This window comes from Mya arenaria, chromosome 15 (genome assembly GCF_026914265.1).
Source record: "Mya arenaria isolate MELC-2E11 chromosome 15, ASM2691426v1".
Classification (NCBI taxonomy): domain Eukaryota; kingdom Metazoa; phylum Mollusca; class Bivalvia; order Myida; family Myidae; genus Mya; species Mya arenaria.
The window spans coordinates 7,738,131-7,765,545 of record NC_069136.1 but is presented as its reverse complement, the minus strand read 5'-3'; the positions used below and the strand labels follow the sequence as shown (position 1 = coordinate 7,765,545).

The 27,415-nt window shown below is 35.5% G+C and overlaps 1 protein-coding gene across 3 annotated transcripts in view; it reads right to left on the bottom strand.

The window, feature by feature from the left end:
• Nucleotides 1-471: 471 nt before the first annotated feature.
• Nucleotides 472-27,415, bottom strand: part of LOC128220025 (tyrosine-protein kinase SRK3-like) — a 54,466-nt gene continuing 27,522 nt past the window's right edge. For all 3 annotated transcript variants that reach the window (XM_052928265.1, XM_052928264.1, XM_052928267.1), the window contains 10 exons: nucleotides 23,883-23,951; nucleotides 21,393-21,571; nucleotides 18,678-18,820; nucleotides 17,020-17,123; nucleotides 14,932-15,090; nucleotides 10,112-10,276; nucleotides 7,845-8,101; nucleotides 5,764-5,917; nucleotides 4,734-4,865; nucleotides 472-4,177 (listed from right to left, as the gene is read on the bottom strand). In XM_052928265.1, coding sequence (XP_052784225.1) covers nucleotides 3,999-4,177; nucleotides 4,734-4,865; nucleotides 5,764-5,917; nucleotides 7,845-8,101; nucleotides 10,112-10,276; nucleotides 14,932-15,090; nucleotides 17,020-17,123; nucleotides 18,678-18,820; nucleotides 21,393-21,571; nucleotides 23,883-23,951 — 1,541 coding nt within the window. In that variant the 3' untranslated portion in view covers nucleotides 472-3,998. The remainder of the gene's footprint in view (nucleotides 4,178-4,733; nucleotides 4,866-5,763; nucleotides 5,918-7,844; nucleotides 8,102-10,111; nucleotides 10,277-14,931; nucleotides 15,091-17,019; nucleotides 17,124-18,677; nucleotides 18,821-21,392; nucleotides 21,572-23,882; nucleotides 23,952-27,415) is intronic.

Genomic DNA, 27,415 nt, shown 5'->3' with positions numbered 1-27,415 from the left:
TATAATTATGTACATGTTCATTTTAGTAAAAATAGATGTTTTTCATTAAAATGTATGTAATAACAGAGAGAACAAATGTTTAGGGAATGTCAAGATGCAGCTGCTTGATGTTTTTGGTTCCCTGTTGTTCTTTATTTTTTTGCAGTTATATACTAATAAGGTTTCATGTATGTATGTTTTAGAATGTTTAAATGTTCCCTCAACATATGAGCATATTTGTTTACAGTGAAGTACCCACATTACTAACAGGTGTTTCATTTAAAGAATTAGGCTAAATCTCATAAGAAAGAAATTAAACGCAATAATTTCCTGTGAAAAAAAATAAATCCAGATTTAAATTATCAAGTAGAAAGATTTTTTTTACCCTTATTAACAAAAAACAAAGTTATGGTTTTACATTTAGGAATTCAAATGTTTAGTCATTAGGTAACATCATAATATATGAAGCATAAAAATCCCCCCCCCCTCCCCACCCCTAAAGAAAATGGACATCCATGCAAGTAAATTACTCCAAATTTTGTTCACAGAGGGTAAAAAAATGTACATCATAAACTCTAAATTTTGTGGTCAAAGGCTGTTTCCAACTGCTTTCATGTGCCAATAGGACCTAATTTGAATGAATGATTAGTTAAATGCCAATGAATACAGATGAATGTGAGCAGAAAGATTCCCAAATGAAGCAATGTGTTCATGAGAGAGTGTAATCTCATATTGGGATGAAGACCCTGATAGTTGTGGATATGTCACCTTAAAAGTGCTGCAGTGTTCCATGAAAATGTCAATAAATGGGCGCAGAGTGATAACCGGTGAATTACGCATAAACAAGTGATTTTTTTCTGTCCATCTTCTAGTGTTTTTTTTTCATGAAATAATTTCTTCCATTTTAGTTTAAACACACATGGAATATACTGACAGATGATTATATAGCATATTTAAATACAATGGTATACAGGGTACAATTTCTTAGATTTTAGATGTAAGCTAAAACTGACAAATTCTTTTATAGCCATTTCTTTGTGTTAGATAACCAGTTATTTCATACCTGTTAAATTTTATACCTGTTAAATTTTCTTCTAAAATATTGCATGATTTAAATATAAAATATGCAAACAGGCCACAATTTCTCGAAACTTCTTAGGCTTAACACGCTTAATTAGCTTATTTCAATTAGCCGAAATACATACTTAAATTGAATTTTGATGAATGAAAAATGGTTTATTGTGATTAATATCAAGTTAATTCCTATCTTAGGTATAAAAACCGTTAAAGAAAGAAGTAAGTATTACAAAAATTATTGAAAAACAAAAATTGAGATCGTAGCTTAATCCTGTTATAAGGGACTTTAGAAGTTTCAAGAAATTGGGGCCAGGAAAACGAACCTGTATTACATGCAGTGTTTTCAGATTGCGTACCACACAGGAGCTTTTCACATGTGTAAATCTACTTTCACAATAATACACGTAAGAAATAGGATGTTTTTCATAGAATTGAAAACTATTATCATTTTTATTTTTAAAAAACACTTAAAAGGTAAGAAATAAAATCTATACTGTGTTAGTAGGTTGATGTGTGGGTTTGTTTCACTTCTTGTTGCTTGCACAAAGACACGCCACACTTGACCTTCGGTCTCTTGCGATATGACCATTAGGCAAACACATGGAAGTGATACAGCCCCGTATATGAAGCGACAATCATAATATTCACTACATACCACCTATGACAAATAGAGAACAGCTATGAAGGGTTCCATTTTACATGCATTTATCAGTTAAATAATGTTATCATTCAAACATGAACACATTATGCTAAATGATTTTTGTAAAATACCATAATCACAAACATTGTCAAGATGAAGTAGAAATAATGCACATGTGTCAAGTTTTCAAATATACTTGAACAAGCTTATAAAATGTTATGCAGAAATCACATAAATGGGGTTTTCCAATGCCAGTACAAATAAAAAGGTTGTATTTCAGCTGCTGTCACAGGTCATTGAATCTTTTATTTCTTAAGTAACTTTTGTCTATTGAAACCCGATTAATCTGAGAAAACCCGAATATTTTTATCTCCAGGCTTCAAATTTCAAAATCTTTCAACAAATGTTTGACAAGTCAGAGAAACAAGGGGTCATTTCTATGTTAAACATGTTACTTTCATGAAATAACAAAAATCTAATGCCAATTAGAAGAAAAATATTACAACAGAACATAGTTACATACATGTATTTCATGAAATAAAACAATTGAACTAAATTAAGAAATGTGTGTGTAAAACAAACAATTAGTCTGCCTTAATTTCCATGGAGGGAAGGAATTGTTTTTATCACAGATAAAATCTCCCCGCGCCTCTTTAAAACTCTGCCATTTATACAGTATTTTCACACAAAAATCATGTTTTCAGACAAGATCCTTTTTTCACACAAAAATCACATTTTCAGACAAGATCCTGTTTTCACACAGACATCCTGCTTCTCACACAATTCACGTTTTCACACACAAAGCTGCCATGATGTGCAGTTTTCACACCTTTTATTCCAATCCTCACTTTTCCACAATTTGTTCAGGTTTTTTCTCATGTTCTCAGGTTCAGTTTGAAATATTTCTATACTATTTAACAAGTGCGATGCCATTTGTTTTCTGAACTGGCCTCAAAATAAAACAGATGATAATGGTGTGGTTTTTCTAATACATACTTTTGGATGAAACAACACAGCTATATAACAATCATGTAAATACTTCTTTATGATGATCGAATACAGTCAAATATTCTTTACATGCTGTACAAACACAATGCACCTTGTTCATGCCCATCTTTTTGTAAGTCACAACAATACGAATACAACTGTACAACATAAAACATGAAAAAAAAGATAATTATATAATTTTATATATATATATAGAGAGAGTTCAAAGATATCACAACATTTCAAAGTGTTCTTTCTTCCGTCTAAAAAGAAAAGCAAAGCACTAAACAAGGATGACATTTACATCATAACATGTATATCAATATAGAACAGTGAACACATGTCCTTCAGAACACAGAAGACTGTGTAAATGTGGAGTATCCCTTGTGACAATAAACTTGGGCTTCCTCGCCCCGATTCTCACAACCAATAAGCGTAGCCTCGTATTCTTCAGGATCTTTGTTTTTCCGACACAAAATCATTGCCTTCCCAATCTCAACTTACTTTCAAACGTAAGGAAAACTTTTCACAGGTGAACCTATTTGTCATATATGACTTATTTGTCATTATCTGTGTACCATCCTCGGCCTTTAAATGCCTGCATCAAAACTACATACTTTGCAAATCTACTTTTCCCAGTCCAGGCTTGTTGTCAAGTATTGGACGTAGCTTGTAGTGGATCCTATGGGCTTCTGCTTTCAACTAAAACGTTTTTGGCTTTTACATACTTTTCAGATTTTGGGTAAGTTTTTTATTCTTCCACATTCCAGTTGTCATAGACACCAAAAGCCACATTGATGGTATTTATACTAAAATTTAGAGCCTCCATGAAAGCGTCAGAGAATAAATTCACAACAGTGACACTAGAGGCTAAGGAGGGAGTCTATCAAGGGTTTTAAGAGGGTAATGTGAAAATTATAACAATCACATTCATCTACAAGTCACATAGGGATCATGGCCCTGTCTTAGCATCAAATATTGTAGGATTACCTGTTTAGATCTCCAATCGACAGTTGTAATAAAATCAAGTTCTTAGTGCAAGATAGATGTAGCCCCTTTTGTGCTTATATGGAGTTTCTACCATATTGCTCAGAGCACTTAATTCAGTAAACATCTTGAACTGGTCACTTCAGACAAAGTTTGTAGAATTTTCAAGATAACTTTTAATTTAAATTTTTAAATGAATATAATTGTATACTTGTGTTTTCGATCCTCTTTATTGTGATACGCTTGTTTAAGAGGGCCGCATTGTCACTGAAGGAAAATAGTGTACAAGTCACAAAGGGACTCAGTTTTGGACCTGGGGGTGCTTGGGTCATGAGGGTTTGTGCTGGTCATGTAGAAAGGTGTTTAGGAAGTCAAAGGTCGGGCGGGACGGTGGGTTGGTGCTCCAGCAGGAGCGGATCACGTCATACACCTCCAAGGGGCAGCCATCAGGCTGGGGCATTCGATAACCCTGCTGCACCTGCTCAAACGCCTCCTTCCCTCCCATACCTGTACACAGATTATAAGAAAATATTTCATTTAAGCCAGCAAGTTACAAATAGCAGAGCCTATTTGCCAATATACATACTTGATTAAATAGAATTTTGATAAAAAGGTTTAACAATTATTAAAAACTAGAAGAGTCATGCTTGTAATCAGACTATATTAAGTAAAAGGTAGTCTGGCCCCGATTTCTCGACACTATAATAGGCTTAAGAAGTAAATATAACGCAAACCATTGGTAAACAAAAATAGTGACCTTAGCTTAATCCAAAGAGGTTTTTTTGTTTTGGTTTAAAAAAATCCAAGAAAGAGGTTTAAATCTAACCTCAATGATAAAGTAGGTTGGACAGTTAGGAACACATATCTTTAGTTTCAATACAATAACTTATGTATTTGCTGAGATAATGACAAAAGTGTTTATTTGCAAAACCTTAACTTAAATATGATGCCGACGCTAAGGTACTCCTTATTCTTCAAATAGACAGATAAAAATCCATTCTTATTGTCTACTTAACTGTGTATTGTATAGATTAACAATCAAGCACCATAAAAAATCACATACCTTCATAAGGTTCTTTGCCATAGGTGAGCACTTCTGTCATGAGAATGCCGAATGACCAGACATCTGCCCTTGACCCATACTTATTATACAGTAATACCTCAGGAGCCATCCATTTAATTGCCATCTTCAGACCTGGAGAACAGTTGGTACACATATATCACTACTGTATTTATCCTAATAAAAGCCTTTCAAATTGAACCCTCAGGCATGCACACTGCTTATAAAACAAATTGGTTTCATGTTAGTTTTATGTATACTACTGTAGTACCGGAAAGTGGCATTTGAAGTTAAATGGCCACCAATACGACATTTACTAAGGAAAAAGACAGGTCTTTAAAAGTTTTCAATCAGATTAAGTTTTCTTCAAGTTCCTTTATTAGACACCCCCCCCCCCCCCAACCCTCCCCTGCCCCTGAGCATTTACTACAGAGGTAAAATATGGTACCGTATATAAGAGGACTTGGGTTCGTGCTTAATAAATTTCATGTTACTCATGGTAAGAAACTAGTTCTTTTATTCTTACAAGAGCATGGCCAGCCATTGTCAACAGCTCTTACAAGAGCATGGCCAGCCATTGTCAACAGCTCTTACAAGAGCATGGCCAGCCATTGTCAACAGCTCTTACAAGAGCATGGCCAGCCATTGTCAACAGCTCTTACAAGAGCATGGCCAGCCATTGTCAACAGCTCTTACAAGAGCATGGCCAGCCATTGTCAACAGCTCTTACAAGAGCATGGCCAGCCATTGTCAACAGCTCTTACAAGAGCATGGCCAGCCATTGTCAACAGCTCTTACAAGAGTTTACATGTGCATCAGGTTCATCTTTAAAGGTTATTAAGTACTGACCAACATAATTTTTGTTTGCACACGCCTGACAACAGCATGGCTACAAAACCAACAACAACTACTTTCTGACAACATAAACAAGGCTATACTACTTTTTTTTTTACCCTTTTTAAAAAAACAAACAAACAGGGTAAAAACAAGACCAGTGCAAAAACTTAAATCTCCACATTGACTTGGCTCCCACCTCGTCTAAAGTTGAAGTCTGGGTCATCAGCACACTTGGTCATGCCAAAACCCGCAACCTTGACCTTGTTTTTCTCCCCAACTAGAACATTACGAGCACCGAGGTTGCGGTGGATAAACTTCTCCTTCTCCATGTAAGATAACGCGTCCGCAACCTGCAACATAGGGAAACATGGATGTGAGATAATGTGTTCGCAACCTGCAACATAGGGAAACATGGATGTGAGATAAAGCGTCCACAACCTGCAACATAGTGAAACATGGATGTGAGATAACGCGTCCGCAACCTGCAACATAGTGAAACGTGGATGTGAGATAATGCGTCCCCAACCTGCAACATATTGAAAGTTAGATGCGAGTGATTTTCTTTCTAGTTAACTTTTATGTAATTTCCATTTTTCATGCAATTCCTTTTTGTATGGACTGCTTCTTTTGCTTTGCTGAGTAAAATTATAAAACAAGTCAATGAATATTCATTATGTTAGACAGAATAATGCCAAAAATAACCCAAATTACACACCACATCCTCTCCTGCTGTCTTTATTACTGTCAACCACGGAATAACAGTTACATTTATCATAAAACAGTCTAGCTCAATGATTTCTTTTTGTTCTTCACGCTGTGCAAATGATATTACCCTGAACATGTAATTAGCATTAATAGGCTAGAAAAACATTGAAGATGTCAATAAAGCAGATAAATGATGAAGCCAAGATGATCTGGTCTAGACAAATAATTCAAAACAACCCATGGAAGTGAACAGGGTTTAGTGTAACTCAAAATAAATGATTATTGACTTCTTTTTATTTCAGCTGAAGAAGTTCTGTTTTATTGTTATTGAAGGTATAAAAGCCATCAAATAAAAAAGTTAGAAAGAGTATAATTGAGTTATAATATGCTTTACTGAGCTTTCTTGAGATTTATCAAAGAAGTAGCAATGTATATGTCATTGTTTCATTCAACGGTTTGAAATTTTAGCCACCTCTCAGTTCCAAATCAAACTAGAGTGCACAATGCTAGGACAAAATTCAACAATGTCATTTCCACAATGACATTACATGTGCATACAAATTGCAACTTTTCCTAAAAAAGTGTAATTACATGACTTTTAACTCCAATTAAGGCATATAATAAAAATAAAATTTATTTGTTTCAGTGAAAGATAGCAACAAGTTTCATCTCATGATAACCAAAAGTGACTACTTCACTCTTGAAAAATATATTTTGTGAGTGTTCACTTAAGTGAAATATCTATCTTGCACTGAAACAATTATCCACTTTAAATCAAACAAACATGTACATAATTATTTAAAAATCTCACTTTAATAAACAAACAAAAAACAATACAAACAAGAGCTGTCACAGTATGTCACGAATGCCCCCGAATGTGACATTGACCTATGAACAAGGTCAGTACATGAAAAGTTAAAGATCAAACAAATACATATGGCAAGTTATTTTAAATTGCCTCTGAACATAAAAAATACCACCCATACTTGACAACCTACATTCTTATGTACCTAAGAGGTAGGGACACGGTTCTTGCACGCGACACGTCGTCTTGGTATGTCAAACACATGTGGCAAGTTATTTTCAAATCTGGCCATACAAGGGAAAGTTACAGCCCGGACACAACAACCTATACTCTATGTCCTTAAATGCAGCATTCCATTGTGAATAAACAAGTGTGACCTTGACCTAAGAGGTAGGGACACGGTTCTTGCACGCGACATGTCGTCTTGGTATGCCGAACACATGTGGCAAGTTATTTTAAAATCTGTCCATACAAGGGAAAGTTGCAGCCCGGACACGAGTTATTGAGCCGGACACATGGACGGACATAAGGACGGACGGACGGTGCGATTTTAATATGCCCACCTTCAGGGGGCATAAAAATTCCTATTTCAAGGGTACAGGTCATTCCCCACCCCACTTCCAAAAAATCACACTTAAATTTTACAGGCATTGCTAAAGTGAAAGTGAACTGAATGAATCTGAGAGAGAAAGACACTGTAACATTCTCTCATTCACAAACAAAATATGCTGTTGTAAAACTTAAGGGAGGTAACCTGTGTTCCCTACCTGAGCACAAATCCACAAGAGTTGCGATAACTTGAGTTCGCTCCCCTTCCCCTCCCGCAGGTACAGAGACAGTCGGCCATTTTCAAGATATTCTGTGACTAGATAAACCGGCTCCTTCACACAACACACTGCCAGCAATTTAAGGATGTTTGGGTGATCTAAAGTCTTTAATATTTGGGCTTCGTCAAGAAACGCTGCCATTTTTACGGTATCCTGACGCTGGATTTTCACTGCAACATCCTGATGATTCCATTTTGCTGCAAGGGAAAACATTCCAAGATGAAAATCAAAGAAATACAAACAAAACAATTCAAAGAAGATATATTTATTATCTTTCAGCTTTTGATCAAATTCTCAACTACTTCAACTGATGTTTGTTGCTACTATTACTGTTCATGAAATCAATATGGTTCAGGTGAATTATTCATCATTAAGATGCAAAGACATATATATATATGTGCATTTTAATTATAAACATCCAGATTATTTCTAAGTTTAATTTATATCATAACTATTAAAACCATTATATCATTTTTGCATGGATTACGTTATTGAATAACACCATAATGATGCTATTATTATGATACATGATATAACAAGAGCTGTCACAGTCTTGGAATGTGGAACACATGTGGCAAGTTATTTCAAATCTGTCCATACAAGGGAAAGTTACAGCCCGGACACGAGTTATTGAGCCGGACACACGGACGGACGGACGGCATTAAAAGTGGGTAATAAAACAAAATTTAACGATGATTCTAAGGCAATGTTATTAATTTGTTCCTTAAAAAATGTAAAGTCCATATAAAAAAACCCTGAAAAGTAAAAACTTTAAAAATATTCAAACTTTTAAAATAAAATTTCACCAGAAGCATTGTTTTGTATTTAATGATGGATTACATTAAACCAAATATTCAAAAACATCACACTGTATTGAAAGGTAAAGTGCTATGTTGTCAGTGGAATCCAAATTCTAATGGAATGAGCTTAACATGTGATAAATTTGTCCTCTTGAGCTGATCAAATACTCTAAGAAGCTTAAAATGGCTGAGCTTAACTTACTGATAATATATTTCTTTTATAATACTAATTAATTGGTATCAAATTTATCAAGTCACCAGTTAAAAAATCATGCACATGATAAAAAAACAGTCAGCTACTTTGTGGTAAGAACTACCTGTATCATATTCATTTGGTAGAATTGAACTAAATCCGGTTTTATTGAATGACCGATCATAAAAAAAATGAGATTAAATGACAGATCACAATTAAAACTTAGAGAACAAGAGATGTTTGTCAAACATTATGCCCCCCCCCCCCCCCCCCCCCGAGCACCATGTTGTCAGAATTATATGGACAATTGAATGAAATATGCATGGACCTAAATGACAGCTGATTTGTCACAAAAATTGGATGCCGTTGAGGTAGTTTTAAGATTATGACCATTCAAAGTGTGAGGATAGAGCATGTTATGACCATGTCCTTTGACTCTATGACCTCAAAATCCATAGGAGTCATCAGTAAGTCACCAAAAACTTGAATGTCAAGTTTGAGGGCCATGGGTGCAGGCATTGTCAAGTTATTACACAGACAAGCTTTTTCCATTCAAGGTCACTGTGACCTTGAATTTTGACCCAATGACCCCTAAAATCATAAGGCAAGTTCGAGGGCCAAGGGTGCACGCATTGTCGAGTTATCACTTGAACACTTTTCACATTCAAAGTCACCTTGACCTTGACCTTTGACCCCTTAAATCAATAGGGTTCATCTACTGGTCAGGTCCAACCTCCAAGTCAAGTTTGAGGGCCATGGGTGCAGGCATTGTTAAGTAATCACTCGGACAACCTTTTATCATTCAAGGTCACTGTGACCTTGACCTTTAGCCCAATGACCCCTAAAATCAATAGGGGTCATCTACTTGTCAGGCCCAACCTCCAAGTCAAGTTTGAGGGCCATGGGTGCAGGCATTGTCGAATTATTAATCGGACAACCTTTAACCAATCAAGGTCACTGACCTTGACCTTTGGCCCGATGACCCCCCAAAACAATAGAAGTCATCTACTGGTCAGGCCCAACTTCCATATCCGACCTACCAACCGACATGTGCAAAGCAATATATACCCCTCTTCTTCGAATAGGGGAATAAAAATTAAATTACCAACATCTGTTAAGTAGGAGGATTATGAGCTCAAAACCAAAAATCATGAAAAAATGACCAACTGTATTGTTCTAGAAATAATAAAGCCCATTGCCAAATCAGGTGTTACCTTCCCAGACGTCAGCAAACTGTCCACTACCGAGGCGTCGGACTAGTGTAACTGTGTCTCGGTGAGTCGAATAGTCGTCTTCCTTTCCTCGGTCCTGTGCCCATGACAGAGAACGCGGCTTGCTGCACACCTGACTCAACCTACAACAGAGGCCGTCTGCGCTCTCTGAAAGAGGGGAATAAATCATTAAAATTAAGTAAATTAAAGCTGTTTGGGATTTCATCAATAATAAAATAGAGTATAATAAGTCCTCCAGTTGCAGGTCCTATACCAAAGACAGGGAACAGCACAATTGACTCAACCAAGAAAATAAGTCCATCTGCACTCACCAAAAGAAGGGAATAACAAAATAATTACGGTACACTCTCATTTAACAAGAAATAAATTGTGCGCATCAAACTAATCAACCTTTTGAATAAACATGAATATTGTCCACCTAAGCAAACTAAGGGCACGTCACCTTAATGCAATAGCAGCTACTAACTACTTCTATATATCTATAATCAATTATGCAGAATCTAAGTTCTTGCACTATGGTGACAGCACAGCAATATTTTGCATGAAAAACAAATTGTTCACGTGTTAAACGAATGATATGAATAACAACAAGCGTGTTGCAGAGCCCTCTGATCGGGAAATTGACTGTTGTTGTTTTCAGTCAAACATCAGACATAACTAAGAAATGATTAAAATCAGAGTTATTGGCCTTGATATACATGTGCATAATTATATGTGTACAATGTTTTAATCAGTTTTTGAGCTATGGCCAAGGTTAAGGTTATTGCAAACGGCGCCATCAATGATGCTAACTATGGCCAAGGTTAAGGTTATTGCAAACGGCGCCATCAATGATGCTAACTATGGCCAAGGTTAAGGTTATTGCAAACGGTGCCATCAATGATGCTAACTATGGCCAAGGTTAAGGTTATTGCAAACGGTGCCATCAATGATGCTAACTATGGCCAAGGTTTAGGTTTTTGCAAACGGCGCCATCAATGATGCACACTATGGCCAAGGTTAAGGTTATTGCAAACGGTGCCATCAATGATGCTTACTATGGCCAAGGTTAAGGTTATTGCAAATGGTGCCATCAATGATGCTTACTATGGCCAAGGTTTAGGTTTTTGCAAACGGCGCCATCAATGATGCACACTATGGCCAAGGTTAAGGTTATTGCAAACGGTGCCATCAATGATGCTAACTATGGCCAAGGTTAAGGTTATTGCAAATGGTGCCATCAATGATGCTAACTATGGCCAAGGTTAAGGTTATTGCAAATGGTGCCATCAATGATGCTAACTATGGCCAAGGTTAAGGTTATTGCAAACGGCGCCATCAATGATGCTTAAGACGACACCTTGTTATTTTAATACTTCAACTTTTTTTTAAATAGATAAACTTATAATAATAATAGACAACCAACTCTCAATATCAGATCACCCTTAATATCTAGGGGAAATCGGTGAACAGAGTTAAGAGACAGGGCACTTCAAGCAGGAAGAGGTAATAGAAGAATATTACACCGTATTAACTCCGGGCAATCTAGGGTTAATCTGTGGCTATTATGCACCATTACTGCAGGGAGTAACCTTTCATGATAGTTAGAAGGCCAGGAACATTCCAGAAGACCACATATTCCCACGCTCTCCAGCACCCAGTAGACAAATTCACACTCAAATGTCAACTTAACTGCCGATCAGTTTTTTTCTACTTAAAAATAACAGAATGCGGCATTTTCACTACAAATAGTGAATTCTGAAAACTGTCACATTGTGCTTGTTTATGGAAATAAAACAGAACTACACTCCTTTTGGCAGGCAATAAAAGACGTACATACTTATAGCATGGGCCGGAGGCCTTTTGAACAATAAACTTTCAACTTTGAACTTTAGCAAGTATGGTAATACAACTGCTATTTTCACATTTCTAGGCAGGACCAAAGGTGTTGTCACATTGCTGGATACAGTAATATATATATATATATATATATATATTTTTTTTTTTTTTAATTTTTTATTTTTTTTTTAAATAATTTTTTTAATTTTTTTTATTATTTATTTTGGTCAAAATAGTGAATATATGTCATCTAAAAAATTATTCCACAATTTTTCATGAAAGAAAATTAGTATAATATATAAATAAATATAAGGTAAACATGTGCAAAAAATCATCAATTCCAAACGGACCTAATCAATAGAGCATAGACTTTCCTAAAATAATTGAGATTATCTAATAATTTTTACTGTTTTGATAAGGTAAGATTTTTAATTACAAGAAAAATATAACTTTTATGCTATAAATAGAACGTTCTTTGTTGCAGTATTTCTACTTTCACTTTGGATAACATTTGAATGTTTTTCCAGTTACGTCAATAAAACAAGGAAAGTCGATGGTAGCCGTCCAATGAAAACGCTTCGTGTAGTTAAGTCATAGCCGAGTGCGCGGTCAAGGTCAAAACTCGAAGTGAAAGTAAAAACACTGCAACAAAAAACGTTCGATCTGGATAAATACGCGTCTTACTCAACGAGTTTTTAATGGTAAGAATGATATTTTAAGCTTCTCTTTGTAATGCATACGGAAAGTTTGCATGTCAGTCTGTTTTTAACGTGTTTTAGGGGGGAAAAATCCGTTGTTTTTCAACCTCCCGGTTCTTTCGTAATGGCGAATTTCAGCTTCTGGTCGGTACATTTTGTTTGAATATGCCGTAAAGGTCAATCTTACTAGCATAAAAGTTATATTTTTCTTGTAGATGGGAATCTTACCTTATCAGAACAGTAAAAATTATTAGATTATCTCAATTATTTTAGGAACTATGCTCTATTGATTAGGTCCGTTTGGAATTGATGATTTTTTGCACATGTTCACCTTATATCTATTTATATATTATACTAATTTTCTTTCATGAAAAATTGTGGAATAATTTTTTAAATGACATATATTCACTATTTTGACTAAAATAAATAATAATAAAAAAAATAATATATATATTTAAAATAAAAAAAATATGTATTACTGTATCCAGGCATTGTGAAGAGCACCTTTGGGCAGGACCTTAGAAACTGTACATTTAAATAAATTCAGATTTATATGGATTCTTTTTTGCTGTTTATTCAGCAGATATACAACTTGATTGTTTTTTAAGTATGTTTTATTTCACACAGTATATTCACTTTCTAGATAGCAAAAACTACTTTTTGTTTCCTGAAATTGACAGATTTGTTTGAAACATAAAGTAAATGAATATGTATGAGGGCATGGTAACATGGTATCTCCCAAGTGCATTCTAACACATTTTTAGGTCTTAAATTCCACCATGACAGATAGCTCTATCAATCACATAGACGGGCCAATAATGTCCGCCAATAATGTCCAATATCAAATGTTACATTTATCTGAATTCTCCTCTGTGAACATCAGTCTCTATCTGGCATGATGCATGTCAAAAAAACTTTCTTTGGGAGAAAAATGACAGTAGAAGAATTATAATATTCTCTCTGTAATGAAAAAGTTGGTGCATTAAAACAACTTATTTGGGCATGGACGCAAACACACTGCATTATTATCTGCATTGTTCATATTGTTTTCTTCAAAATAATTAAATCACCTCCTTTTTTTTACAATACTTGTTTCTGAACTGTTTATAACAGCACATGATTCACAATTCAGGTTTTTGTTTGCTAAGCCTGTTTGTCTGAAATAATAAAAGCCTGGAAGTCACTTGTTTCTTAATATTTTTCCAAGGCTCACCGGTGTCAGTTTAAATATCTTCATATTGATTAGCTAAATTAAATAAATTATATTAAAAAGCAATTCCATGTAAAATTACAGCTGAACATCTATCTTCAGATAAAAAGTCCTGAAACCTATTCAATAACTTAATTATCTTCCTATCTTTGTCTGACAATTACCGTATTTGTCCTGTCAGGCAATGGTAGGCGGTGTTCATTTTCGCACACAAATGGCAGCATATTCAATTTCACCCTTTGCCTTGACACCCACAAGGTCATATTGTCTCACCCATTCTCCATTGTGAAAATCTCTATAATCATGCAGATTTCACAATTTTGCCAGATTAATTATCCTTCCCTTTTATGGTGGCAAACTGTCATTCTCACATGCATAGGAAAGGCCCTTAGGTTTTACAAGGCAGATGTGAACATTTTTTGGCAAATTTTGAGTAAACATTGAGATTTGAACAGATCCCAGAATGATTCAGAGAACCTAGTTGTTTACCAATGTGAAGGACACGCATGACTAGAAGTGCATTTACGGTAACATGCCTCAATTAGGAAGACAAGGAGACACAAATTTCCTTGAGAACCACAAGACACAATTTCCTATTGTGCCCCAAGATATATACATATAACTCAATAAAATCTAACAAATTAAGCTTTTTCCAGAAACTTAATGGAGAAATTCTTAAAACCTTTCCAGTGTTTTTGTGATTGATGATAAAGATTGAAATAACACTATCGTCAGAACACGAGAAGTAGACTACTTGAAGACTATCATTACAACTACATTCAATTTTAGTTACGCACTTACAAGTACTGAAATAATAATCCATTCAACATCAGTAATTTTCAGCTAAAAACAAAATGAAGTCCGTGGAAATTTATATAGAGTTTAATCTAAATTTAAGACATCATTCAGTCCATTTAATGAATTTTTATCGCTCCAATTAATTTTTTTGTAGCACAGTATGGGAAATTGAATGTAGCTAACAATCAATGCTCAGTCTCTTAAGTCTCTCATAAAAATAGCCAAATATCCAATAATACCTTTGTCAACACAAATACTATTCAAAAAGTAATGCGCACCTAGATAATGTTCCACCATTTCCGACATGCTGTCAAACATGCGTTTCGGTGTGATAAAGAAATACTCTGTCCTGTTCTGTCGTCTTGTGAGTATCTTGTAGTGTTTAACGAGGTACCCACGTAACTCATCACAGTCGCGAACTGACAATGTCAACGTGTCTGAAAACAGAAGAACAAAGTTAACACCCACTGATTTCTGTCTAGTCAATTTTGGAGCATATTTATCACAGGTATTTTAGTTGGTTTATATTTCATGGATTTTAATTTTCAGCAAAATTTGCTTTAACACACAAGATGTATATAACGAAGCAATATTACCAGTTTGACACACAAAAAACATTGACAAAGTAGAATGGAATATAATTCAGGGGTCCTCATAGTTGATAATTGTAAATCAAGAAAAGTAGCTGAAGGTCTGTTCAAGCAGAAAGCAGGCTTAGACCCCTTTTGAAACTGTTTCAAAAGTCATTTATCTTCATTTAAAAATACTTCCTACAGTTTTAAATACAAATGTCTGAGCAAAAAAACAATGTTTACAACTGTACAATAGACTGAAGTTGAAAAGTCTCAATTCTGATTTCCTGGTTAAAACTGGAGTTTAGAAGCCCTGTAAATATCAATTATTTGTCCAAGGTTTGAGTAAATCCTGATAACTGGATGCTGTAAAAGCAAATTTGACTGACATAAGAGAAGGATCAAGTGATTTACGATCTATCTTATTGTTCTTGCATAACCTCATACAAAAAACATCACTTCCTCATAATACCATTGACCCTAGAGTGAATACAGTGATGGGAATTCACACTAGCCTGATTAGGGCCTTGTAAAACTGTTTTAGGGCGTAATAAATGATTTATGAGTATGTAAGTATGTAAGAGTTTTTTTAATTTTATTTTACATAAGATTATATAAAAAATGAAGAAGTTCAGGCCATTGGTGGAAAATCTGAATTAATTGCACAGCTATATGAAAAGGAAATTGGACTTCTTTTCTCCCAAAATAAGAGGTTTTGAAAATATCTAATACAGATAATGAAAACAATTGCTCAGAAGCACAATTTTCCTTGCCAGACAAATTAAGTATAAAAATAATTACAACAAAACATATTTTTTCCAAAGACCTATGTTCCAGGAAATATCTATTATGTATGAGATTCAATTTGTTTGGCACTATCTCATGGTGGCTTTAATGTCTTGGCTGAAACACCACGGGGGGAGGGCATGTAACTGACAGTTCATGCCATCATATAAGGCAATGTTCGGAAAAAACATCAAGCCACACAAAGCCTTGAGATTGAGGTTTACATAAATAAGGATTGATGGCTAAGTGAGGGTATTATTTCTGTCTAGTTGAGCATTTCGAGGATAATGATCTGCCAGCCACATACAGCTTTATATCACGGTCTGATTACAGAGTCCTCTGTACACGGATGTTTAAGACATTTCCTTCTTGTATACGTACTAAAAGGACATGTTTCTAGCCAATGTTCTGCCTGATCTGAACTGTAGCGAAATATGGTTCTGAATTCATACGATGAAATCAATCCTTACACGAAGGCAATTATATGGAAGAACAACACCTGGTGTCCTTAGTCTCGGAAATTGTTCTCCCAGCAAATTAACTATAAAGGGAAAAATCATTACACTCTCTAAATTCTAAAATGGGAAGGTAGATTATTATCAGCTGTATTCAGGTAGAAAAATTCTGCAGACTATTGAAGACATTTATAGCACCACAATTTTGCTAAAAAGCGTTTCTTAGAAGGCTTTTTAAATTGTATTCTTATATAAACTTTTCTATACGACAGCCTATTAACAGTATTTTCATGTTTTCCTCAAAATAATAAATAGAGAATATGGTTTCACATCACACAACCCAATTATCATACACATGATCAAACTCCAAGCCACACCCATTAAAATGATGGCTAGGACATGTGTACTAGCGTGGAACTATTTAACAAAACAGTAATATATATTTCAAGGTGAAAGTCAATCTATTTTCCTAAGGTGAAGTTTATGCCTTTTGAAATGCTGATCAAGTCCAAGCAATGTAGCCCTAAATGCCATATATAAATCCTGTGCATACCTGGGGAGGCCTCGCCCTGTCGCACGAGAAAAGAGCCCTTTGGGTAGCCTGATGATAGAAGCCACTCCTCTGACGCATTACGACTGACCTTTCCAAAATACCAGCTGAAAATACATGCAGATTTATTGACATTGTAAAATCAGGCAAGCATTGTTTGTGGGGTTAGCTTAGTTTTACTAAATCTGTTGGGCTTTATTGGGATGAAAAATGTGGGCTTATTGGCTAATTGAACCATGCTGGAATCATTTTCCTCCTGTTTCATTGGAGTCCATTCTGAGAAACTTCCCTTGGTGGGGATCTAACCCACAACATCTTTGATGAGACGGGGGTACCTATATCACTAGACTACTTTCAACCCAACATGCATATTGATTGACCCTGGGCACATTGTCAAGCATAATTTGCAGGGTAAATGCCTTTAATAAATCGCACATAAGATGACCTTAACAAATTAAAGGTTTTGGAACCACCTTTTAGCATTCATTCATCGGTCTTCTTGTCTTCGATAACATAGTAATCAGAAAAATTCAATGTCACACATATTTTGTCATTTTATGATTCAAAGAAGCTCAGGCCTAAAAAAAAAAATACATTTGGTTCGGGTAACCCGACCCTACAGACAGAATAGGCGCCGACCCTACCGTTTTTATAGTCAGTTTGAAAAAAAAGAAGAGAAAAACTAAAAAAAAAACAAAAAAAACCAGAAGATAACTTTAACACCATTATCCAATGATGAAAATGATATTCTTATATAAAGCCTACCTACCCTACCTGTTTTTGAAAAGGATGTAACCCTAACCAAACAATTTATTTTTTTAGGCCTCACCATTACGTCTATGGTCTCTGAATAATTAATGACATTGACATCAATTTTGGTCAATGACATTCCCCATTAATGGAGATCTTAAAATAGTCAACGCAAGTTACTGAAAATGCTACAAAACCTATCATACCAAGGGATGGGGTGTTGGTCATGGTGAGGCTTTGTTGAAGGGACAGTGTGGTTATGGTGGGGCTTTGTTGAGGGGGCAGAGTGGTCATGGTGTGGCTTTGTTGAAGGGGCAGAGTGGTTATGGTGGGGCTTTGTTGAAGGGGCAGAGTGGTCATGGTGGGGCTTTGTTAAGGGGGCAGAGTGGTCATGGTGGAGATTTGTTGAGGGGGCAGAGTGGTCCTGGTGGGGATTTGTTGAGGGGCCAGAGTGGTTATGGTGGGGATTTGTTAAGGGGGCAGAGTGGTCATGGTGGGGATTTGTTGAGGGGGCAGAGTGGTCATGGTGGGGATTTGTTGAGGGGGCAGAGTGGTTATGGTGGGGCTTTGTTGAGGGGGCAGAGTGGTCATGGTGGGGCTTTGTTGAGGGGGCAGAGTGGTTATGGTGGGGCTTTGTTGAGGGGGCAGAGTGGTCATGGTGGGGCTTTGTTGAGGGGGCAGAGTGGTTATGGTGGGGCTTTGTTGAGGGGGCAGAGTGGTCATGGTGGGGCTTTGTTGAAGGGACAGAGTGGTCATGGTGGGGCTTTGTTGAGGGGGCAGAGTGGTTATGGTGGGGCTTTGTTGAAGGGGCAGAGTGGTTATGGTGGGGCTTTGTTGAGGGGGCAGAGTGTTATCTGTGGACAGAGCATTTAGCCCCTGCCCACCTGAACTTTACACAAAAGACCACTTACTCATACTGCCTTAGTTGCACCTCTAGTGGTGTGGGAGGGGCAAGACTACGGGGTGGGGACAGGGGGTAACCATCCTTCTGCCAGATTTCTCCACTGTCATCCTCGTGTAGTGTGTCCGACAGACTCAGCAGGATGAAGTTGTCCTGAAAGTTAAACACAATATTCAATATACTTCTTTAATATTTCTTATTTCCTTAAGATTTTGCAGTAGTCTAGTGAATTATCTACAGATGTGGAATTAATATTTGTTTCAATTCACAACATATTCATACAGCTGTTCCCCTGAATGAAAATTATACCACAGTAAATTTAATGCTCAGAACTGTTTATGATACTGGATTTTCATCATATATGTATATATATATATATATATCTTGACCAATGATAATAGAGAAAACAATACTGATTTCAGTAATTTTTGTTAATGTTTCTTAGTTGTTTTAGTAGCAAGACTCAATAGTCAAATGGCACATTTTAAACATACTAAATTATGTACCAAGTTTCATATAAATATCTTTCAATTAACTATGATTTTAAATTGTGACCATCACTGAAGTTTTTGCATTACATCAGGAGCAACATAATTAAATAGCAGCACCATAGTGGCTTTGACAACTTTTGTTTCTTCACATAAAAAAACAACAGAAACACTAAAAGGAAGACCAGAAGAATCAGCCACTGTCAACCTATAGCATAATGGCCCAGAAATATCCCCAGAGAGTCATACACCATAACAGAATGGAAGACCTTTCACCATTGTCAGGCTTATAATATAATTCTGCCTGCAATTCTATCACATTTCACAATATCAGGGAGTGATTTCATCTGAATATTAGCGTGCATCATTCCACCTTTGAGAATACTACAAAAGGACAAAAAGTTTCATTACAACCTCTTTGAAGAATTGTTTGAGGTGATTTTTAATGAAAAAAATCAATGAGAAATACAAAGGTGACTTTTCATTCAAGGATTGATCACATTCCTGCTTGCGTTATGTATGCATGCAGTTGGGCATGCAAGCAAATTTCATGAAGCGCGCTTGCCCCCTTAATTTCATATAGAATTAAGCAAGATTTTTTTTTAAATGATTAATACTTATATTTACATTTCAAATGATTATTCATTGTGATTAAAAATATGCGGTATCTTCTGCAATGGAGAATTGATTTTGTTCTTCAAGAAATGTAACGGACAACATAGGTTTGTATAAAAGAGTAGGTGATTTTTGTAACGTTGTATATCATTGGCATATCACTAACCCAATCGGAGTGCAATATTGAAATAAACAATGATGTCATAAATCCTTACGTATTATACAATATGAATGTCCTGTTTTATCAAGGCGAATTTAAATAATACTGATTGAAGTCGCTTCAATTACCGTAAGTTCATGAAGGTGATTTTTTTTTTTTTTCCAGCTTGTTTTTGGGATATGTGATTTGCTTTAAGGAAAAGTTATCTAATTGAATTAAACCAAATACAATGTCCTATGTAATTTACACATGTTTTACAAAATAACCACTCTATACAAATCCATGTGAATTTGTTTTTTTAGGGCTTTTTCATCTTTTAACTGGTTTATTGGTTAGGATTATACCACAGGGCAGATGCGCCTAAGTACATTCAAATATAACTATTGACTTGTAACTACTATAGAAAAAAAAACACTAATTCTGGACCAATTGAGTGAATGTACTCACTGATGTATGACCATAAGATTAATTCAAGTTGTAAATTGAATACTAACTTACGTTGTATAGTGAATACCACCCCACGGGCCCCAATTTCTCGAAACTTCTTAAGCTTAACAGGCTTAAGTCGCTTATTTCAATTAGCCACTAGAAATGTGTCCATAGGACACGGATGCCCCCACTTCGGTTTTTTGTCACAGAAAATAAGCCATAATGATTTTTGAAGTATTTTTGGCAAAAAAGGGCCGTAACTCCTAAATGACTAAAGCGATTTCCATGACTATCGAACTTGATCAAGATATTATGGTCACAAACATGTGTTTAAAGTTTGGTGAGGATTGGACAAACAGTTTTCAAGAATTAGATCGGAAACAATCTTCGGGACTTATTTTTCAAGTCTTTTTTTGCAAATAAAGGGCCGTAACTCCTAAATGACAAAAGCGATTTCCATGGCTATCGAACTTGATCAAGATATTATGGTCACAATCATGTATGTAAAGTTTGGTGAGGATTGGACACATACTTTTCAAGAATTAGATTGGAAACATATATTTTTGAAGTATTTTTGGCAAAAAAGGGCCGTAACTCCTAAATGACTAAAGCGATTTCCATGACTATCGAACTTGATCAAGATATTATGGTCACAAACATGTGTTTAAAGTTTGGTGAGGATTGGACAAACGGTTTTCAAGAATTAGATCGGAAACAATCTTCGGGACGTACGTACGTACGTACGGACGGACAAGGGCAACCCTATATGCCGCCACTTTGTGGGGGCATAAAAATGCATACTGAAAATGTTTTATTGGTAAATGAAAAATGGTTTATTCTGATAATCATACAGATTATTCCTACATAATTTCTAAAAATTCTTGAAGAAGTAAATATAGCACATTTTATAGAATAACATAAATAGTGAGATTAGCTTAATCCTGTTATAAGGGACTTAAGAAGTTTCGAGAAATTCGGCCAGAACATTAAATTTATGGTTGAAATAACGTCCCGTCCTTCCACTTATATTTACCTGAAAGTCCTGAATGCCTCCAGGCGGTATTTTCACCTCTTTTCGACACATGGGGCAGGCAAAGTATCCGGACCGAGACCCCGAATTGCGCCTCACATAATCGCTCAGGCAGTGCTCACAGAAGCTGTGAAGACATGGCAGGGCCTTCGGCCGCCTATACGGCTCCAGGCAGATTTTACCTAAAGAGAAAGGAAATGAATGAACAAGAGTTAATAGAACATTTATGGTATAATTTTAGTCCAAATGTACCTATATCTTCAATTATAATTTTGCTGCAGATTGTTCGTATTTAAAAAGGTCACTTATTTGCATTGTTTAAAATTTGCAAAACTATTTCGTCACCACTGGTAACCAAATAAATTTTTGTAAAAAGTGGATTTAAACCCTCTAAATATAAAAACAAGCTACAATAAATTCACTTTTTTTATCAGATCATCTACAACTGAACCTCTTAATTAAAATCTCAATTTAGGCACTAATATCAGATATAGGCGACTTTTGACCAAAACATATGACTACAAGTATATATAATTTTGAAGCTAAAAACACGGCAGTTATAATATAGGATTTATAGACTGCTTTCGTTTCGTGATGGTCCAAATTTGCAATTACTGACTAATCAATCAGACCTTCCAAAATATTGATTAACTGTTGTTTGTGAATGTTTGATTCAAGGTGTCACGATATCAAACCACATAAAATGGGAAACACAATAATTGCAACTCATGCACAGTCACAGGAAAACTTTCAAGGGCAGGTGAAGATAAAGGCTTTTTGAAGCTGTTTTCTGAAGCCATATATACATGACAGTGCTAAATGATGTTAAAACTAAAGAAGCCAAACTTGACAGGTATGTCAAAAAATAAATATTTTTAGCCTTCCTCGTGCAAAAAATGCCCGGAAACTCGATATAGATTATCATACAAATGACTTAAGTATCGAAAATCAGGAAAATTTACAACACGCTTTTTCATTTCATTTAATAAAACAACAACAAGAGATGTTTGTGAAACATTTATTGTTACCTCTAAGCACTGCTTTGTCGAAACATGTGGAGGTATTGAATAAATGTGTTTTATGTGTTTAGACTGTTGTAATTAACTTTTGATCAACAGACACCCCACCCCAATTTGAGATTGTACTCAAAATTCATGGTCCTAGGTCACACACCATTCTGTAGTAAGCTTGAGGAAGAAGTTTTCATAAGAAGTAACATATGTGGCCTTAACCTTTGGTCAGCTGACACACACACCCTAAAGTGGCCTGTCATCTACTGGTATGGGGAAACCTACCACTGAAGTATCTGATGTTATCAATGAGTATTTCAAGTTTCTATTACCCCATCATTTTCATTTTAATTGAGTAACAACAATGAACAAGTGTTTTTTTTTAAGTGTGATATGAAACAATAACATTATTTGCATTGGATTTAATGTCACAAGTGTATATTGTCTTTAACGATTAGAATATGCTTGTACTATTATACCCGTATGACATTTCTTTGCTTTGGACTCGCCATAACAAATGTTGTTGACAATTCCATCAATTATTGATCCTGCCATATGGCTTAAGCATCACAAGATAGCTCTGTGTCTGTTATTAATTCGGCTTATCTCCTCAGATAGCTGTGAATTCAAATAAAGCGTAAAAGCGTTTGATCAAGTTTTTTTCTACTTTTTCTGTCCTTCTTTCTTTGACATTTTTGCAGGAAAGTTTGCATTAAAACATGTGATTTTCCTGCACCTGTCTATGATCGTAAAGCATCTTATCTTGGACCAATCACAACAATCAGAACATTGTAAGCCATTATCCAACAGATATGACCTAGAAAATCGTCACTATGGCAGCGCCCATATTGTAAACATGTATGTGTTTTCAACTGTCAAGGAACTTTCAATGTTCTAAGGAGAATTAGTGACATCATATTGCTTCCATATTAGTCAAATTTCTCAAAAGCGTGAAAGGCACGAAATTAATTATTCATTTCAGTCCATTGTTTACATTATCAAATGGCGTATCTACCTAGCGTAATGATAATCGAGGTAACAACCACATTACATTTTCGTGTATCTCTAAGCCTATTTAGGAGGTCTATTCAGAGGCTTGCCGGAGATGGCCAAGCTGTTACATTTTCAATAACAAATCCTACTCTTAGATCGTATAAACAAAGGAAAGTTTTTATAATCAAACAACGTAGTACCCGTTTATTTCCAATTTGCTGCTGGAAAATGATTGGCAATACAGGGAAACAATTTTTTTTAAATGAGGTAAAATAATTTAATTTGATGAATTGCGTATTCTGTCATTTCTTATGTGTCTGTTACCTGCCAGGTTTTTTTTTTAAATACTTCCTTTTTCTATGATTTTAATTGCGATTTTAAATACGCACCTACAACTGAAACTCTTGTTATAAAATCCCAAAGGAATCCAAAAATTATTTTCCTGACCATATAATGAGAGAGACCACCTAAATGTAATGTAACTACTTACATGATAGGAAATCTTCTTGTAGCTTCTCTTTCAGACTGCTACGTTGTGACACTGCCATCCTCAGCCATTCTGAAACACACAACACTCTCATAGATAAAATGGGTAAATAAGAGCACCACAATTCCTTGTCAGAGTCATGAGTTTGTACAGGGTCATAACTGAACAATTATTAAAGCCAGAGTCATGAGTTTGTAAAGGGACATAACTGAACAATTATTAAAGCCAGAGTCATGAGTTTGTAAAGGGGCATAACTGAACAATTATTAAAGCCAGAGTCATGAGTTTGTAAAGGGACATAACTGAACAATTATTAAAGCCAGAGTCATGAGTTTGTAAAGGGGCATAACTGAACAATAATTAGAGCCAGTCATGAGTTTGTAAAGAAGCATAACTGAACAATTATTAAAGCCAGAGTCATGAGTTTGTAAAGGGGCATAACTGAACAATTATTAAAGCCAGAGTCATGAGTTTGTAAAGGGACATAACTGAACAATTATTAAAGCCAGAGTCATGAGTTTGTACAGGGTCATAACTGAACAATTATTAAAGCCAGAGTCATGAGTTTGTAAAGGGACATAACTGAACAATTATTAAAGCCAGAGTCATGAGTTTGTAAAGGGGCATAACTGAACAATTATTAAAGCCAGAGTCATGAGTTTGTAAAGGGACATAACTGAACAATTATTAAAGCCAGAGTCATGAGTTTGTAAAGGGGCATAACTGAACAATAATTAGAGCCAGTCATGAGTTTGTAAAGAAGCATAACTGAACAATTATTAAAGCCAGAGTCATGAGTTTGTAAAGGGGCATAACTGAACAATAATTAGAGCCAGTCATGAGTTTGTAAAGAAGCATAACTGAACAATTATTAAAGCCAGAGTCATGAGTTTGTAAAGGGGCATAACTGAACAATTATTAAAGCCAGAGTCATGAGTTTGTAAAGGGACATAACTGAACAATTATTAAAGCCAGAGTCATGAGTTTGTAAAGGGACATAACTGAACAATTATTAAAACCAGAGTCATGAGTTTGTAAAGGGACATAACTGAACAATTATGAGAGCCAGAGTAATGAGTTTGTAAGGGGGCATAACTGAACAATTATTAAAGCCAGAGTCATGAGTTTGTAAAGGGACATAACTGAACAATTATTAAAGCCAGAGTCATGAGTTTGTAAAGGGGCATAACTGAACAATTTTTAAAGCCAGAGTCATGAGTTTGTAAAGGGGCATAACTGAACAATTATTAGAGCCAGAGTCATGAGTTTGTAAAGGGGCATAACTGAACAGTTATTAAAGCCAGAGTCATGAGTTTGTAAAGGGGCATAACTGAACAATTATTAGAGCCAGAGTCATGAGTTTGTAAAGGGACATAACTGAACAATTATTAGAGTCAGAGTCATGAGTTTGTAATGGGGCATAACTGAACAATTATTAGAGCCAGAGTCATGAGTTTGTAAAGGGACATAACTGAACAATTATTAGAGCCAGAGTCATGAGTTTGTAAAGGGACATAACTGAACAATTATTAGAGTCAGAGTCATGAGTTTGTAATGGGGCATAACTGAACAATTATTAGAGCCAGAGTCATGAGTTTGTAAAGGGGCATAACTGAACAATTAGAGTCAGAGTCAAGAGTTTTACAACGGGGCATAACTGAACAATAAGAGTCAAAGTCAAGAGTTTAACAACAGGGGCATAACTGAACAATTAGAGTCAGAATCAAGAGTTTTACAACAGGGCATAACCGAACAATTAGAGTCAGAGTAAAGAGTTTTACAACGGGGCATAACCGAACAATTAGAGTCAGAGTAAAGAGTTTTACATTGGGGCATAACTGAACAATTAAAGTCAGAGTCAAGAGTTTTACAATGGGGCATAACTGAAGAATTAGAGTCAGAGTCAAGTTTTACATTGGGGCATAACTGAACAATTAGAGTCAGAGTCAAGAGTTTTACGACAGGGCATAACTGAACAATTATTATAACCAGAGTCATGAGTTTGTAAATGGACATTACTGTACAATTATTATAACCAGAGTCATGAGTTTGTACAGGGTCATAACTGAACAATTATTAGAGCCAGAGTCATGAGTTTGTACAGGGTCATAACTGAACAATTATTAGAGCCAGAGTCATGAGTTTGTACAGGGGCATAACTGAACAATTATTAGAGCCAGAGTCATGAGTTTGTACAGGGGCATAACTGAACAATTATTATAACCAGAGTCATGAGTTTGTACAGGGGCATAACAGAACAATTATTAGAGCCAGAGTCATGAGTTTGTACAGGGGCATAACTGAACAATTATTATAACCAGAGTCATGAGTTTGTACAGGGGCATAACTAAACAATTATTATAACCAGAGTAATGAGTTTGTAAAGGGACAAAACTGAACAATTATTATAACCAGAGTCATGAGTTTTGTATCATGTATCTGTTACCTGCACACTTAATTCCATTTCATTTATCTTAGCTTGAATGTGAAGATAGCAGACCTTTAGACATTACCTGAACTTTTTTTAAACAAACAAGCTACCAAAATTATCCTTCCAACAGTTAATTGTACTTTTCACAATACAGCAGGGGCCAATTTAAAGCATCCTCCTCTCTGAAAATTTTGAGGCAAACAAGCAGTTCCCCGGGATTCAAACAAAATAATTTCATGAAATTTCATTCCTCTTACAGGATTTGCAGGACTATAAATCCATGGAAAAGACCCACGCCTGGAGTGCATATCATTAGGTTGTTGTAAAGGATGCAATGTATCTTCTTTGCAATAATAATAAACACAAAATTTTCATTTTATGTGAATTCAAATATTTACTGGCAAAAAAACTGGATACTTGAAACATTTATATTGGCTCTCATAATTAAGACAAATTCCTTCAAGATAAGTTATCTTGAAAACTATCTGATCAGATGCTCTTTGAGTGCATCAAATTCCAGGAGGTTCACATGGAACTTCATTTTATCCTCTTTGTCCAAATAGACATCAGTGCTTCATATAGACATCTCTACCGCTTCAAATAGACATTTCCAGCACTTCATATAGACAACTTCAGCGCTTCATATAGACATCTCAGTGCATCAGTATTTTTGTGATACAGGAGCCGGGGGCCTGCTGTTTTAGTGTATGTTCTTACATTTTTCAATGGGGTCAGGGCCCTTCAAATTGTCAAAATAACAACAAAATGACTTAAAAGTAGTAAATTGACCATAATGATTATCTCAATCAAAGAAAAAAAGCAAAGCCCCTTTAAGATACTGTGTTTGAAGAGTTTTAAGGAAATATAACCACATTTAATTATAAGCACATCTGTAATAGCTGACTTGCTAAGACCTAGTGAAAAGTCAAAATGTCTGTAGATTAAAATTGAGTCATTTTTTTTAATTAAGTATACTTTTTAGGATTGTGACTGGAGCTGAAATTCCGCCACATTTTCAGTAAAAACATTTTTTTAAATTTTAAAAACTTTTTTATGTGCTTTTATATTCTTGGAATGCCAGAAACTGTCTGTTAACCAGCATTCA